This window comes from Cyprinus carpio, chromosome B16 (genome assembly GCF_018340385.1).
Source record: "Cyprinus carpio isolate SPL01 chromosome B16, ASM1834038v1, whole genome shotgun sequence".
In the NCBI taxonomy this organism is placed as follows: Eukaryota; Metazoa; Chordata; class Actinopteri; order Cypriniformes; family Cyprinidae; genus Cyprinus; species Cyprinus carpio.
In genome coordinates, this window is record NC_056612.1 from 29,464,582 (window position 1) to 29,482,081 (window position 17,500).

The following is a 17,500-nucleotide window of genomic DNA, read 5'->3' on the forward strand; positions in this document are numbered from 1 at the left end:
TGGAGAAACAGCCATGTTTGTGTGTGTGTGTGTGTGTGCGTGTGTGTGTGTGTGTGTGTGTGCGTGCATCACATTAGCTGCAGTCAAACACTAACTGTGTGCTACAGCTGCTCTCCATTCACCTAACACTCCTCCTCTGTCCTCTCCTCCCCTCTCTCTCATCTCCTCTCCTCTCCTCCCCTCTCTCTCCTCTCCTCTCACCTAACACTCCGCCTCTCTCCCCTCTCCTCCTCCTCTTCTCCTCTCTTCTCCTCCTCTCTCCTCCTCTCTCCTCTCCTCTCCTCCTCTCCTCTCCTCTCCTCTCCTCTCCACTCCTCTCCGCCTCTCTCCTCCTCTCCTCCCCTCTCTCTCCTCTCCTCCTCTCTCCTTCTCCACTCCTCCCCTCCCCCTCCCCTCTCTCCTCTCCTCCTCTCCTCTCCTCCCCTCTCTCTCCTCTCCTCTCCTCCCACACTGTTCTCACTATCAGGAACAGAATATGTGCCACATGCTAAAATGACACATTACAGAATGCAGAAGCCTCTGTATGCCTGTTGGTGTGTGTGTGTGTGTGTGGGAGTGCACAGGTGCACAGGTGCACAAGCAAACAGCTGGAGGTCACTGGGGTCACACACCCTATCAAACACCCAAAGGGCAACACACATAGCACTAGAATTTTTGTTATGTTGTCATGTAAATGTGTTTTGTGACTGAACTCCCATCATGCATCTGTGATGCCCCAGATTACTGATTGAACAAACACATGATGCTGATGTGACTCACAGGTCTGTGTTTGAGCAGGTGTGAAGCTGGTGTGTAGGGCTCCCAAGCTGGAGGTGTGTGTTCAGCATATAGAGCTGAAGGTGTGTGTGCGGCCGGCGCTGCTGTGTGTTTCTTGGACTCTGGGTGCCGTGAAAGTGTGTGCTAGAACTCCGAGTGAGAGCAGCTGCACACATCTGCCCCTCTGTATTACACACACACGCACACGCTCACATACTCACACAGACACACACACTCATACTCACATAGACACACACACACACTCAAAGCCTTTGTTCATAACAGCACAATCCTGTTTTCACACACAGCACAAGTGAACCTGTGTTTTGTGTATTTTTTGTTCTTATGGCACATTCCCAGGATTTATTTTCTTTGAGTCTCAGTGATTTAATACTGAAACATCTCTGATGATACTGTACAGCATTAGAGAGACTAGTGTAATGTAAAAATAAAAAATAAAACAGTGTAAAATAAAATATCTTCATAGTAAAGTATATTAGCCATCTAATAATAAACCATCTTCAAGAAATGGCTAAAAACATCTCTTCCATCTTTGTTTGACCCTCTCTGTAGCACTGTCTATTCTAATTCTATTTTAATCTATTTGTTGACTTGAACCTCTAACACTGGCATTCTCTATTCATTTTCTATTTTATCTACTTGTTTTCTTTTTGTTATATATATAAAAAAAAAAATCACTAAACCTTGTGACATGTAGGTTGTGTTAGGCTAACCGAGACTTGTCATAGCACTTGTATATTATTGCTCTTTTGTTGGTTTTGATTGCTTTTATTGTCATTATTTGTAAGTCGCTTTGGATAAAGACATCTGCTTAATGACTAAATGTAATTATAGTTATATATTTTTAATTGTGGTTAAACTCTGTGGTTAACATAGAAGATCTTGCTATCTTGATATTCAGTGTATCTGAGAAATTCAAGTGTCTGTTTTAAGTTGAATTCAGTCTGTAGAATCATGTGACCTTGAACCCTGCAGCGTGTTGAACAGAGCAGAATGTTTGTTGTACATTTGTTGTGTTTCAAAGGTTATTAATATGTTTGACTGTGTGTGTGCAGGTGTGTGTGAGGGGCAGAAGGATCAGCTGGTTCCTCTGGTTCAGGGTCCGTCTGACACCACAGATCTTCACACGAGCCGCTGGTTGAGCGGGAGCCGTAAGCCGGCGTCTCTCCTGTCTCCTGATCTCCTGCAGATCTCACTGCAACTCCCTCAGCAGGAGCATGTGCACAGCCCGGGTGAGACGTCTCAGATCACTCAGCTCCGCTCAAACATAGGCAACATGCGTGTCAGTGTCTCGAAGAGCTTTAAACCCATGCATGTCTTTAAACCGCCAGTAAGCAGCTGGAGGAAAACCTCAATCGGATGTTTAGGTAGAGAATCCTGAGAGGATCCAGACTCATCTGGAGGAGCTCATGCTGCTCTGGCAGTAAATCAGCATTATTCTGCTGTGTCCTCCGAGGCTTAATGAAGACAGTCATACATATCCATTCACAGAGACCATCCTGAGCTGTGGAGTTCAGAGCATCGATGTTCGATTCATAAACGCTAAGATCGCTCTTTTAGTCTGTGCTGTTTTCAGGTGAAGTGTGAACAAAACTTCACTAAACATTATTTGTAGCTCTTGCTATCCAATAATCACAATAAGTGCTGTGAAATGAAACAAAGTCTCAGATTTCAAATTCTGTCAGTTTTATCACTAAATTTAGACAGCCTCACCTGAGCTGATCATCTCTACAAATTAGTGCAGCAGTTGTTGATTTTATTCTGAAGTTCATCTGTGTTGAGATCCTGAGCTAGTGTCCTCCACAGATGATCCCAGAATGCATCAGTCTTTGTGTGTGTGTTTAATATGAGTGTCTGATGGGTGAAGCGTCACGTGTGCTGCGCTCGGCTCCAGTGATTTATCCAGAGCAGGCACTCATAAAATTGAGACATATTTGAGATATTAAAAGTCTGATTTGAACAGAAAACAGAAGAATCATTAAAAAGGTGGAAGAGATTCTTCCCAGAATCGCTCTGATCAATCCCACCGCAGTGTTTGTGTTCAGTGTGAAACTCGTCTCACGCAGTAAAACCCTTGCGTTCTCTCTCATTTACAGTTATACACACACCACATTCAAGAATCTCTCATCGCTAAACAGTTTTCTTAAACAGGATCATTCTGTCCTCATTCACTCGCCCTCATGGCATCGACAGTGTTTTTGATCAAATAGTGAAAGTCATTGGGGTCCAGGGTTGTCTGGTTCACATTATTTTTTAAAATATCAAAGAAAGAAAGTTATGCAGTGAACAGGACTGGACTCAGTGAAGAGTCACACTTTAATGGTCTGTTAGAGAAACTCTCGGCCCGTCAGTCGTGTTTTGTGTGCTCATAGTTTGTCTGCAAAAGGGTTTTTAGCTTGAGTTTGACATCATAAATCATTGTGTGTTAGCGTTTGTATGTGACGTCTCAGGAGAAAACCTGGATAGTGAGTGTCTTCATCAGTTCCTCAGTTGAATGCTTGGTTGTGATTGGTCTCAAACATGTTTGTAGGATTGAAGCTGATGTCCAGACTTGCTGTGCTTAGAGAACAAGCGAGATTCGCTCCAATGCTTCAAGAGATGCTTTTATAACGTTATATAGCAGCGTTCGCCTTTAATCTGCCCAGTAATATTTCTAAGCGTTAGACATGTATTTTATGAATTCCTTAATAATCTATTTCACAATCTCGAGAACCGCGGTCCCGGAGACCCAGATGTACTTGGAAGCGTTCCTGCTCTCGCTCTTTTCTTACGTCTTTATCTCCCTTTACTCCTTTCCTGAGCACTTGAACCTCAAAGCGTTCTTCAAACTGTAACGTTTAATTACCTTGAAATGACATTTAAATAATTCCCAGGCCCATCTGCATCTCTGGCTCTCACAGCCGGCGTTAGGATGGGCCTCGGCTTCGCTGTGCTACATCTGCTTTCCATTCGATTGTTTACCAGTGAATTAAAAAGAAATTCCAATTTACTTAGAAAATGGGAGTTCTGTACTTGTTAAACTCCCGTCGTCGCAGACCAATATGTTTCTGTTTAATGGGCCTGAGGTTGGAACACACTAATAAATTAAAGGCAATTAAAGGCGTTGGATTTATCACAAAAGGATCCAGCCTTCGCGGATTTGAAATGGCTCTTTTATGGACATATAGTGATTTTAAGCTGAGCGTTAACCCTTCACTTCACGGCGGACCTCTCTCCCTCGTTTTCTGCTCTGACATTATTAATGATGAACAAATGCAGCAATCTAGTTTGTGCAATGCATGCTGTTCAGTACGTGGCAGCATAAACAATACAACAATAACCATTTGAATCAGTATTAAAATGCTGTTCGCATCACATGATCGCATTGTGATGCGTGTATAAATCCTCCAGTTATCATCTTGATAATGCATGCACTTGTATTTAGTGGTTTGTTTTTATTAGGTGAGAAATCACACCTCTATCTGTGACTCTAGAACTAGACAGAGCAGCGGCCAATCAGAAGCGCTCTGCTCCTGTCAGTGGCTTTCTGAGGTCTAATTCACTTGAGCCTTTAGCTTTTGTCACAGGGCAAATGCATTGCATTGTGGGATACAGTATGTCACTTGCTGTGAGTATTCCATGCCATGCATACTGAAGATGCATACTGCAGGCAGTGTGCTTGGGGTAGTGTGCTGTGCTCTTGTTACACATCTGGCAGCAGGAGTTTGGTGGCGTGTGGATTAGTGCAGTGGGGGTGCTGGGTATTTTATGGGTGTGCAGTGCGAGCTGAGGGCTGCAGGTGTCTCCCTCTGTCTCTGACTCTCTGTTTTCGTCCCCGGGGAACCGCGAGGCGAGTCAAGCTTTATTATGATAGAAAAAGAGCGAGACGGAGCGCAGTGGAGCGGGGGCGCATGTGTTCTCCTCAGGCGCTCATGCAGCTGTGAGAGTTTGATTTATGTCTTTCTCAGAACTCTGGGATTTCAAAATGCTACATTTAATCAAACGCAGGGGTCGATGGCAGCGAATGCAGAAGATGTTCGGTATATAGCTGCATTTGGAGTTGCAGGAACAGCAGAACAAAGATGTTTTTAATGTTCGTTTCAGCAGATCGACTGAGATTATGAATGCATTGAGTGCGGCGTGTTTCTCCTGTTAGCGAAGCTGCATCAGCTTCATGAGAGCGCCAGAGCTGCAGCTGGGCCGCCTCGCTCTGTTTGAGGCGGTAGTATAATGACGGCAGGTGGATCAGGTCTGACGTGTCTTTGATCGCCCCACAAACACACGGCCTGAAACCGGATCTCCGGCTGGATGGCTGCATGGGGCTCCGTGTCGCTGTGAGTCTGTTAGCTCTGATCTCTATTAACAGTTCTCACAGCCTCTGCTCCATCCGTCAAACTAACACTCTCATGTTCTGCTCTCCTCAAACCTACCGCTCTCCAGCTTTACTGCTATGAATTTGATTAGTTGTGTGTTTTATTAAAATCACATGAAAGACACTGAGTTATGTGACTTGATTCAAATATATAGTGAGACTCGTAAAGGTTGCCTGTGATGTAGTGATGTAGTCCAGTGGTCTTTTCTCCCCTCATGGAGGACCACCATCATATTGAACGTCTTCAGACCTTCATCCTTCTTACTGTTGTGTTTTTTGGCTCTCTCATTCACTTTGCCTGCTTTAATCTGTTCATTGAGGCAGAACTGATGTTGCTTGACATCTCGTCTTCGGCCTGCAGACACACGTCACACTCAGACCTGTGCCGCTGCTGCTTTTGGGTGGCATTTCTTTCTTCAACAGATTGTTACAAACTCGCATGACTCTCGTAAAACAGAAGAGCCACTGCATCATTTGGTTTTTTGGATGTGCAAATGCAGCAAGAATTCATGCTCTCTGTGTTCCATCGTGTGTGAGGTTTGCTCGTCTATTAGCAGAGGCCTTTGGAAAAAACACAGAGTCTGATCCGACATCTAGGTTGAAGAATCAGGTGCTTCAGGAAAGGTTTGTGAGATGCGGAGCGGGCCATGGAGTCCAAACGACAGCTCATTAGCTGAATTAGTGGAGTGTGAATGTCTCAGATGTTCTGACAGCACAACTGGCATGACAAAATAAATTTTGTCTTGCAAGGGAATTAAAACCACATAGAAAATAGTGTAGAACAGTTGAAACAGGATTTAAAGTAGAAGATGAAAACACCTGGTAAAAACACATAGTTGTTAATGATTATGGTAACAAGTTAACTTGATTGAACTGAATAATTCCTCATCATCTGCTTTCATGTGTTTGGGTGTGAAGGTTTGCTCTCTGTCTCTCAGCACTGGCTGGCTCACAGCTGGAAATCTCTGATCATTCCTCTCAGCTACTGGGTGTAATTTATATCAGAGGATAGAGGATTCATTTCCCACAGAGGTGCAGAGGCTCTCAAACATTCAAAACTGAATAACTTTAATTCATAATTATGAATATAGATTGAATTAGCCATTACACACAAGGGGCCCTATTTTAACGATATTTTAACGCAAAGTGTAAACCTTTAATTTTTAATATTTGGCATGTTTGTGTGCTGCTGTGCGTCCCTGTGTTTAAAAAGCTGCGTGTACGCGCGTTGTGGACCCGCCTATGCTAACACACTATTTAAATAACAAAGAAAAAACATTGCGCCTGACTTTAGACGAGGTTTGAGTTGATCTATGGCGCAGTCTATTTTTCAGCTCCTTAAAATAGCAATGCGCCAGCAATGCGCCTGAACACAGCTCTTTTTTAGACCAGCACGCCCATGGGTGCACAAATGGGCGCAAATGCATTTGCTAATTAAACGTGGCGCTGGACGGGAAAATGCGAACGGCACCGGACTGAAACTAGCAAACATACTTGCACTTTGCCTTGCGTCGCATTGCACCGGGTGTATGATATGGATCATGTTTAGATATGGCTTCTTTTTTGACCTATAGAGTTTTAGCCGTCAACAGCGAATGGCACGGTGGATTGTGTTCACCGACAATGTTTTCTGGAAGTATTCCTTAGCCCATGTTGTGATTTCCATTACAGTAGCATTCCTGTATGTGATGTAGTGCCGTCTAAGGGCCCGAAGATCACGGGCATCCAGTATGGTTTTCCGCCCTTGACCCTTACCCACAGAGATTGTTCCAGATTCTCTGAATCTTTAGATGATATTATTCACTGTAGATCAAACTCTTTGCAATATTTCTCTGAGAAACTCCTTTCTGATATTGCTCCACTATTTTTCACTGCAGCATTGGGGGAATTGGTGATCCTCTGCCCATCTTGACTTCTGAGAGACACTGCCAATCTGAGAGGCTCTTTTTATACCCAATTGCCAATTGACCTAATATGTTGCAAATTGGTCCTCCAGCTGTTCCTTATATGTACATTTAACTTTTCCGGCCTCTTATTGCTACCTGTCCCAAGTTTTTTGGAATGTGTAGCTCACATGAAATCCAAAATGAGCCAATATTTGGCATGACATTTCAAAATGTCTCACTTTCAACATTTGATATGTTATCTATATTCTATTGTGAATAAAATATTAGTTTATGAGATTTGTAAATTATCCCATTCCTTTTTTACTCACAATTTGTACAGTGTCCCAACTTTTTTGGAATGTTACGGAATAAAATGTTGATCCAGGAAGTGGTATATGGCTATGCAAGCTTTGGAGGTGTTGATGGAAGCAATTTACTGGATTTATGTTTTGATAATCATACTGAATATTATCAAGATGTAGTTTTTGATAAAAATGTGATTCTCTCACCTTTTTGCTCAAAACTATACATTTTTATTGAACCTACCTATATTCAAGTGTTGATAAAAAAAGAATGCTTTAAGTTAATCGACATAGGTTTTAATTTAATCGCCTCTGGATTCAGTCACGATGGAGCTCAACTCTTGGGATGTTTGTTTGTTAGTGTTCATCTGATCTCACACTGGCAAACAGCTCTCAGACTGTCTTCAGAAAAGTTTTCATGTGACGTTTGGCAGCACATGTTTAGTGTTCATCTGATCTCACACTGGCAAACAGCTCTCAGACTGTCTTCAGAAAAGTTTTCATGGGTTCTTCTTCTCCAGTGAGCTGATAGTGTTGAATCCGTCGCGGGGCGACTGTCTTCAGAAAAGTTTTCATGTGACGTTTGGCAGCACATGTCGCGGCTCTTGGGTCACGGACATCAGCAGGTAGTTTTCTGTGCTGCTGGCGGAACGAATTGGAGTCTCCGTGGTCGAGTGAAGATATCAAAACTTGAGGCCGTGTGGGAGGGCTGAGAAACAGCCCTTTCCCATGATCCCTCAGACGCGCTCCTGATCAGTGAAGGTAAGCCGTTCCCAGCGATGCGTCTGGAGTAGGGCAAGTCCCTGACAGAAAGAAGGCATTAGCGGTTAATCTGTAATTAATTAAGCTAATTACAGGCCTGTCGTTAGGGCACAGTTCTGCTGTAATTATTGAAGTCAGCCAGTAGGAACACTGTGATGGAATCTTTTACATTTTTAACACACTCTGTTAACATTGGAAACTAATCCCGTATTTTCTAATTATATTATCAAGGGGTAACATGTATATTGAAAATAGCAGAGGACCTAGGACAGATCCTTGTTTCACTCCATATTTTACTGGTGATAATTGAGATGACTCCCCATTTAAATAAACAAAGTGGTAGCGATCGGACAGGTAGGATCTAAACCATCTTACAGCCTGCCCTTGAATACCTGTATAGTTTTGTAATCGATCTATGAGTATGTCATGATCTATGGTGTTGAACACAGCACTAAGATCAAGTAAAACTAGCAATGAGATGCAGCCTTGGTCTGACGCAAGAAGCAAGTCATTTTTAATTTTAACAGGTGCAGTTTCTGTGCTATGGTGGGGCCTGAAACCTGACTGAAATTCTTCATAGAAATCCTTTTTTTGCAGGAAGGAGCACAATTGAGCAGACACATCTTTTGAAATGGGAAGATTTGAAATGGGTCTGTAATTTGCCAGTTCACTAGGATCTAGTTGTGGTTTAAGAGGCTTAATAACCACCAGTTTGAATGGTTTTGGGACATAACCTAAAGATAACGATGAGTTAATAATATTGAGAAGCGGTTCTTCTGCTAAAGGTAACAAATCTTTCAGTAATTTAGCGGGTACAGGATCTAATAGGCATGTTGTTGGTTTAGATGCAGTGATAAGTTTATTTAGCTCTTCCTGTCCTATAGTTGTAAAGCACTGCAGTTTATCTTTGGGTGTGATGAATGAAGCTGAAGTATTAGACGCTGTAGAATCTACATTTGTTGTTGTATTTCTGATGCTATCTATTTTATCAGTGAAGAAATTCATAAAGTCATTATTATTAAACTGTGAGGGAATATTTAGATCAGGTGGCGTCTGGTTATTTGTTAATCAAGCCACTGTACTAAATAAAAACCTCGGATTGTTTTGGTTATTTTTAGATTAGATTAGATTTGTTTCAACTTTATTGTCATTGCACATGTAAGGTACAAGGGAACGAAATGCAGTTAGCATCTAACCAGAAGTGCAATAAGCAGTAAGTACAGGATATACAATGTCTACAATATGTTACAAATGTACAATAAATATACAGATAAGGCAGTACTATGGACATAATTTACAGATTTTTAAATACTATCAGCATGATATATAGATGAGTGTCCTATGAACATACTATACAGATGGATTATGTAATAAGTGTATGTACACTATAAGCAGAAACTATGAGCATATGAACATTATTTACACTAGTGCAATGGACAGTAAAAACTGCATAGAAAAATATTCCAGTGTGCAAATGGATCATTCAGTATTCTGGAAGAACAGACAGTAGTGCTAGTAATAACAAGTGAACTGTTTTTTGTTTGTTTGTAAGCCAGATGTAGTGTTGAGGAGGAGTGAGGAGTGTGTGTGTTCGGGGTTGGGGGGGGGGGGTGACAGAGGGCAGAATTTAGTAAGGAGACAGCTGTAGGGAAAAAGCTGTTCCTGAGTCTGCTGGTCCTTGTCCGGAGGCTCCTGAAGCGCCTCCCGGAGGACAGGAGGTTAAACAGTCTATGGTCAGGGTGAGAGGAGTCCTTAAGAATGTTGCGAGCTCGACGTAGACAATGTTTTCTCTGGATGTCCTCAATAGCAGGGAGTGGTGTCCCTTTGATGCGTTGGGCGGTTTTCACCACCCTCTGCCATGCCTGAGCAGTTCCCATACCAGACTGTGATGCAACTGGTCAAGATGCTCTCGATCGCACACTGGTAAAAGTTCACCAGGATGGCTGAAGACAGCTGGTTGTTCTTCAGTGTCCTGAGGAAGAAGAGGCACTGGTGAGCCTTCTTGACCAGGCTGGAGGTGTTTGTGGTCCAGGACATGTCCTCCGAGATGGTGGTTCCCAGAAACTTGAAGCTGGAGACACATTCAACAACCGCCCCGTTAATGTAGATGGGGTCGTGCGTGCTTCCTTTCTTCTTCCTGAAGTCCGCAATGAGCTACTTTGTCTTGCTGGTGTTAAGCAGCAGGTTGTTGTCAGCGCACCATGAGGCCAGGTGCTGAACCTCCTCACTGTAGGCAATCTCATCGTTGTCTCTGATGAGGCAAATCACCGTGGTGTCATCTGCAAACTTAATGATGGAGTTGGATCCATGCACAGTCTTGCAGTCGTGGGTGTAGAGGGAGTAAAGGAATGGGCTCAGCACACAGCCCTGTGGTACGCCAGTGTTGAGTGTGATGGTGGTGGAGCAGGTGTGGCCTGAGCTAACATGCTGAGGTCTGTTGGATAGAAAGTCCATAATCCAGTTGCAGAGGGAGGTGTTAATGTCCAGGTCTCTAAGTTTTGTGGTCAGCTTGGAGGGAATGACAGTGTTAAATGCTGAGCTGAAGTCAACAAACAACATCCATACATACTGTATGTGTTGTTATTGTCCAAGTGTGTGAGTACAGAGTGCAGCACTGTGCATACTGCATCCTCTCTTCTTCTGTTGCTACGGTAAGCAAATTCGTGTGGGTCCAGTGTGGGTGGGAGGCAGTCCTTGAGTTGTGCTAGGACCTGTCGCTCAAAGCACTTCATAATGATAGGTGTGAGTGCTACAGGCGGTAGTCATTCAGGCACATCGGGGAGGAGTGTTTCGGCACTGGCACAATGGATATGGACTTAAAGTATGTTGGCAAATTTGCTTGGGTAAGGGACAGGTTGAAAATGTCTGTGAAGACCCCAGCAAGCTGCTCTGCACATGCCCTAAGCACACGTCCAGGAATGCTGTCCGGGCCAGCAGCCTTGCTTGCGTTGATCTGGCTCAATGCAGTGTGGACATCTGTGCAACAACACTTACATCATCATTGCATCTTGTGCGCCACTGATAAAGCTGTCTGATACACACCTAAAATTAGAATGGAATGTTTTTGCAGTTGAGTGTGGATTTTTATTTTAAATTCGACGAATATTCGAATTTCAATTTTTTTTTTGACAGCCCTAGAGCTCAGCACTAAAACAACAGAAGATAATGGAAGTGAGGGTGTGTGTGTGTGTGTCTGTCTGACTGTCTGTGTGTGTGTGTGTGTGTGTGTGTGTGTGTGTGTGTGTGTGTGTGTGTGTGTGTGTGTGTGTGTGTGTGTGTGTGTGTGTGAGTGTGAGTGTGTTCTCATTCAGTTCCTCAGGGTTGTTTGGAGTCCTTCAGTCTGTCCTGTCATGAGTTCAGGGTGTGTGTGTGTGTGTATGTTACTTTGACTTTATAAAGATTAAAGTCTTGTTTCTATGATGCGACTCTTAATGCTGTAGTCAAATTGTGTGTGTGTTGTGAGTTCTTGTGTAATGAATGTGTGTTTGAGCAGTTTGTGAGTTCTTATGAGTAATTACAGGTTCTGTTTGAAGCGGCCTGTAAAACAGCAGCCCTCTGGAGCGCCACAGAGTGTGTGTGTGTGTGTGTTTGCAGTATGAGCTCCTGCGCTGGCTGGTGAATTCAGCTGGAGCTGCAGAGAGAGAGACAGGCGGAGTGTTGGCTGCTGCGGTCAGTTAGTTAGTTAGCTAGTTGGCTGGTAAACGGTGGTTGTGGGTGGTCTGCAGTGCCACTCTCTCCTGCTCATTTTTAAGTCGTTTGTTTGACACATTCTGGCCTTAGTTTGCGCTGTTATTTCCTGCTGCACTTACAGCTGTGAGTACTCCCATCATGCACTGCTCTGCAGCCTCTGTGACCCTGTGCCTTCCTCGTGACATCACTGCCCCCCTGTGGTGGCTCGCGTCCCGCCGGACACCAACGTCTGATGCACTGCTCTCATACGTGTGTCTCAGAAGCACAGCTCTCGTTTGTGATCACTGTTCTCCAGCTCTAATGGGCTCAGTGTAAACGCTGGCGCGGCTGCCCGCTCTCTAAATAAATAATTACAAAAGCCCATCGAACAGAAACGTCAAACACACAGAGGGTCGTTCTCTACTCAAATAAACCAACACAGTCTCACTCTAAATGTGCGTCTCTCTCTCTCTCCATATGTTTCAGTATGTGTCTGTCTCTCACTGTAGGCCTGCCGCTGGTTGTAATGGATCAGTGTATGTCTGTCTGATATTGTTTGTCTGATTGAAGTGTCTTTAAATCAGAACACATTTCAAAATCTGCGTGGCTCAAGCCCCGCCCCTTAGAGGGAGTCTGCGGCATGATTTACTGCATTCTCTCTGTCGGCGTGTTTGTGTCCAGCAGTAAATCTGACGTGTGTTCCAGTATCTGCATCTCTCATCTATATTGTCTCTATAGGAATGCGTAAATAATCTCTCCTGCTTTACGTTTGTAATTGCAGCTGTATTTCACACTCTGACAGAAACACCTCGTCTTAATTTTAAACCCCGTAAATTAGTTGAAACCGATTTAATGCATCTGTGGAGTAACTCTGACAGACTCACTCAACACTCATGAACCTGTCTGTCTCTCTGTAGACCTGTCTGTGGTGCAGGGTTTGAATCCTCAGTTCTCCTGTGTGTCATGTTGTGACATGTTTTTCTCTCTCAGTCAGGGTCTGGTTCACTGTCAGTCTCATTCAGAACCGATGTTGAGGTTTACGTTATATCTCAGCAGTGCAGCAGAGCGTCGCTGGTGTTTGAGACGGAGTGAGTCATCTAAAGCAGCGGCACATGTTTCCGCTCACAGCAGCTGGACTGAATAAGAGGCGCGGCTTAGATGTGTCCTGCTGCATGTAGATCTGCTGGAATCTCATGCGCTCGATGCTGGAGTTTATTTGCACAGGGATCCTACTCACCGCTCGGAGGAAGTGAACGGAGAAATGGAGGGACTCAGATTTCACAAGTCAAAGATAAACATGCACCTGATCAGCAGCACGTTAAACGCCCGCTCCATTACTGCACCTCTACACAAGCTTTTAGAACTTATTAGAACGCCATTTCTTTATTTATTTCTAACAGTTCCAGTCATCTGATCTGATCCACTTTTCGGCTGATGGCTGATGATCACTGTTGTGTGTTCCTGCGGTCGAACGGCTTCTGATGGTGGAATAGGGACATGTTTCTGCTTCCTCCTTCATCAGTTATGAATGTGAGGATGATGGTCATGTTTTCAGAGGTTCAATCACATGTGTAGGTGCTCTCTCTGCTCTGAAACGATAGCTTACTCCACCAATCACAGTGCAGCATTAGACTGTGAGAGCTCTGTGATTGGCTGGTCTGTGTGTTGGCATAATATCAGGCAGATGAAAGGCTGAGTGTGTGTGTGTGTGTGTGTGTGTGTGTGTGTGTGTGTGTGTGTGTGTGTGTGTGTGTGTGTTCGTTCTTTCAGAAATAATGTGTTCAGGTCCCGTCACACTGTACTTGTTTTTCTCAAGATCTTAAAAGCCTTTTGATCTACAAACTTAATGAGTGAAATGGTTTTATTTTAAGTAGAAATTGTAACTAAATTTTTTTGTTGTGAGTTTTGTTACAAGTGTTTTTTTGTTTTGTTTTGTTTTGTTTTGTTTTGTTTTGTTTTTTAATGAAGCTGCAGACATGTGAAGTTTGATGCAAGTCATGAATGTTTTGTCTCACTTAAAGATATAGTTCAAACTGATCATAGACCAATCTGTAACAATTACCAATATAAATAAAATGAAGGGAGATCAATCACCATGGAATAACATATATTTGCCCTTTTAGAAGAGCATACAACTTCAACTTCACAAAACTCTAGATCATATTTCATGGAGCAGTGTTATCTATGTTTTCATACTTGGAGGCAAAACCTTCTAAATGTCCAACCAACGTTGAAGTCCAAAGTTACCGCAAATGTCCTTGGTTCATCGCAGCATTGTTGATGTTAGAAGATTCTAACCTCTGTATTCCTCTATACTCATTTTGCTGGACCTGTCTGCTTATTTTGACACCGTTAATCACCAGATTCTCCTGTCCACCCTCAGAAAGATGGGCATCTCTGGAACTGCACTCCAGTGGTTTAAGTACTACCTTTCTGATAGATCCTTCAGGGTGTCTTGGAGGGGTGAAGTTTCTAAGTCACAACAACTTGCTACTGGGGTTCCTCAAGGCTGAGTACTTGGACCACTTCTCTTCTCCATCTACATGACGTCTTTAGTATCTGTCATTCAGAAGCATGGCTTTTCCTATCACTGCTACGCTGATGACACTCAACTCTACTTCTCATTCCAACCAGATGACCCGACAGTAGTTGCTCGCATTTCAGCCTGTCTGAGTGACATTTCTAGTTGGATGAATGACCATCACCTTCAACTCAACCTTACTAAGACTGAACTGCTGGTGGTTCCAGCTATCCCATCTTTAAATCACAACTTCTCTATACAGGTGGGTTTGTCAACCATAACTCCTTCCAGGACAGCCAGAAACCTAGGAGTTGTGATGGATCATCAGTTAAACTTCACAGACCATATTGCTACGATGACCCGGTCCTGCAGATTTGCCTTATACAACATTAGGAAGATTAGACCCTTCCTGTCAGAGCAAGCCACCCAACTTCTTGTCCAAGCTCTTGTTCTCTCCAGACTGGACTATTGTAATGCTCTCCTGGCGGGGCCTGCCTGCATGTACTATCAAACCTCTGCAACTGATCCAGAATGCAGCAGCGAGGGTTGTCTTCAATGAGCCAAAAACAGCTCATGTTACTCCTCTCCTCATCAGGTTACACTGGCTACCAGTAGCCGCTGGCATCAAATTCAAGGTACTGATGCTTGCCTACAAGACGACCACTGGCACGGCGCCAACATACCTAAACTCACTAGTTCAATCTTATGCGCCCTCCAGAAGTTTGCGCTCTGCAAGTGAACAACGCCTTGTGGCTCCATCCCAAAGAGGTTCAAAATCACTCTCACAGATCTTTTCCTGGACTGTGCTCGGCTGGTGGAATGACCTCCCGATCTCAATTCAAACAGCTGAGTCTTTACTCATTTTCAAAAAACATCTAAAGACTCATCTTTTTTACCTGCACTTAACCAACTAATACTAGTACTTACCTTTTCTTTTCTCATCTATCATATTCTTTAAAAAATAATTTAAAAAAAAACTGGCTACGTGTTCTGTGCTAGACTAACTGAGACTTGTCATGGCACTTGTATACCGTTGTTCTCTCGTTGATCTGATTGCTTCTATTGTTCTCATTTGTAAGTCGCTTTGGATAAAAGCGTCTGCTAAATGATTAAATGTAAATGTAAAGAAGAATAAAAACCAAGATCATCCAAAATGGTAGTCTGTAAAGGAGTTCAGATGCAATCCCAAAACTAAAGTGAATAACAAATCAGAAACTTTGACCAGTTGAGATGCCCTCAAAATTAAGTGGATACAAAAACCCTCTGGACAAAACAAAACATAAAGTGCAACATGAGGTTCAACAAGCTAAATACATTTTCCAATATAACAACTCTAATAATGATAAAGAAACAAATAAATCAACTCACATTGAGATGAAGAACACAAATGTTCCTCAACAAGGGTTTAAGATTAATGCATGGAGAGAGCAGACACTCCCAGCTAAACAAAAACAATCATTCTGTCATCATTTCATGCCGTACCAAAACGTGACGTATTTTCTTCGGTCCATACAGTAAAAGTCAGTGTGCTCCACTGTTTGATATCGCATGTTTTACTTGTGTGTTTCACAGGAGAAAGAAAGCCAAACAGGTGAACAACTGAACTGAAATGATTATCATTTTTGGAATGTCACTTGTTGTGTTTGTGTCTACAGTATGTGAGAAAGTGTGTGTGTGTGTGTGTGTGTGTGTGTGTGTGTGTGTGTATGTATGAGTGTGTATGTATGAGACTATGATGTGTGTGTGTGGGTGTGTGTGTATGTGTGTGTGTGCGTGTGTGTGTGTGATTGTGTGCGTGTGTTTGAGAGTGTGTGTGTGTGTCTGTGTCTTTGTGTGTGTGTACGTGTGTGTGTGTGTGTGTGTGAGAGATTATGTGTGTGATTATGTGTGTCTGTCTTTGTGTGTGAATTATATGTGTGTCTGTGTGTCTGTCTGTGTGTGTGTGGTGTGATTATATGTGTGTGTGTGTCTGTGTGTGTGATTATATGTGTGTGTGTGTGTGTGTGTGTGTGTGTTTGTGTGTGATTGTGTGTGTGTGTGTGTGTGTGTGTCTGTGTGTGTGTGATTATATGTGTGTGTGTGTGTGTGTGTGTGTCTGTCTTTGTGTGTGATTATATGTGTGTGTGTGTGTGTGTGTGTGTGTGTGTGATTATATGTGTGTGTGTGTGTGTGTGTGTGTGTGTGTGTGTGTGTGAGGCGATCGCAGGTGTGTGGCATTGACTGCAGAGCACAGAGTCTCCTCCGCTGATGTTTACAGTCTCGGGGGCACTGCAGATGACTCCTGAGTTGCAGGCATTGCTCTAACAGGAGTGTCCTCGCTCCCTGAGCCTCTGCTACATCAAAGTGCTCGTCCCCCGGACGGCTGCGTCTTCAATGGCTGCGGAGCTTTGAAGTTCCGCACGTGTTTATGATAGCAGATCCGGAGCGCTGGGCCTGAGCCATGTTGGGAAGAGAGCTCGGTGTTGCAGGTGGCCTGGACGCTCTGTTTGTGTGTGTTTCTGAGCGTTATCTCACACACAGCCTCTTAAAACCATAAAGTTCCCTTGATAGAGCTCTTAAAGGGAGAGAGAGCAGATCAGCCTGCTGAAGGCAGCGCCACAAAACAGGATGTTAAACATGAGCCTTTTATACACACACAAACACACACACACACACTCTTGCTCATGCTGTGCTCCTCGTTTGTCATGCTGAAAGCTGATTGGCTCTCAGAGCACACGGCAGCGCCTGCGGGCCTGATATACAAGATCCCAGATGCATCCAAAGTCGATCTGGAAGTAATGGGAGCTTATCGGATGATTGAGGCGTTCTGATTTATGCCAGAGAATTCTCAGTAAATCCTGAAAGCATGGGAGGTCGTGACGCATGACCTCAGTGCTGAACTGTGGGTAAAGATGATTGCTTAAGAACCAGAGAGGCTGATGTTTCATGGACGTTTATTGAAGAAAAATGTTATTTTTGGCTGCATATCACTTGCTTTGAGCTCTCATTTAAAGTAATGGTTTGTGTGTGTGTGTGTGTGTGTGTGTGTTGTAGGTACAGTGCTGTTGGTGAGTGTTCAGGGCATTGCTGTCAATGTGGATCCGGTTCTGTCCTCCTGGCTGCTGTTCCAACCTCAGAGAACTAGCGGCAGCAAGTACAACTCTGTGTGTGTTTGTGTCTATGTGACTGAGGTTGCTAATGCTGGGTGATGCTTGCAGGTTTCCATGGTGATGAAGAAGAGGAGGGAGGATGA

General features: G+C 43.6%; 1 protein-coding gene across 1 annotated transcript in view; it reads left to right on the forward strand.

The window, feature by feature from the left end:
• The window catches only part of LOC122139932 (vacuolar protein sorting-associated protein 13B-like), a 22,646-nt gene that overhangs the window by 5,094 nt on the left and 52 nt on the right, over window positions 1-17,500 (forward strand). Inside the window, exons 4-5 of the mRNA XM_042740302.1 lie at window positions 1,833-2,107; window positions 17,466-17,500. The exon at window positions 17,466-17,500 is cut by the window's right edge and continues 52 nt beyond it. Coding sequence (XP_042596236.1) covers window positions 1,833-2,107; window positions 17,466-17,500 — 310 coding nt within the window. The remainder of the gene's footprint in view (window positions 1-1,832; window positions 2,108-17,465) is intronic.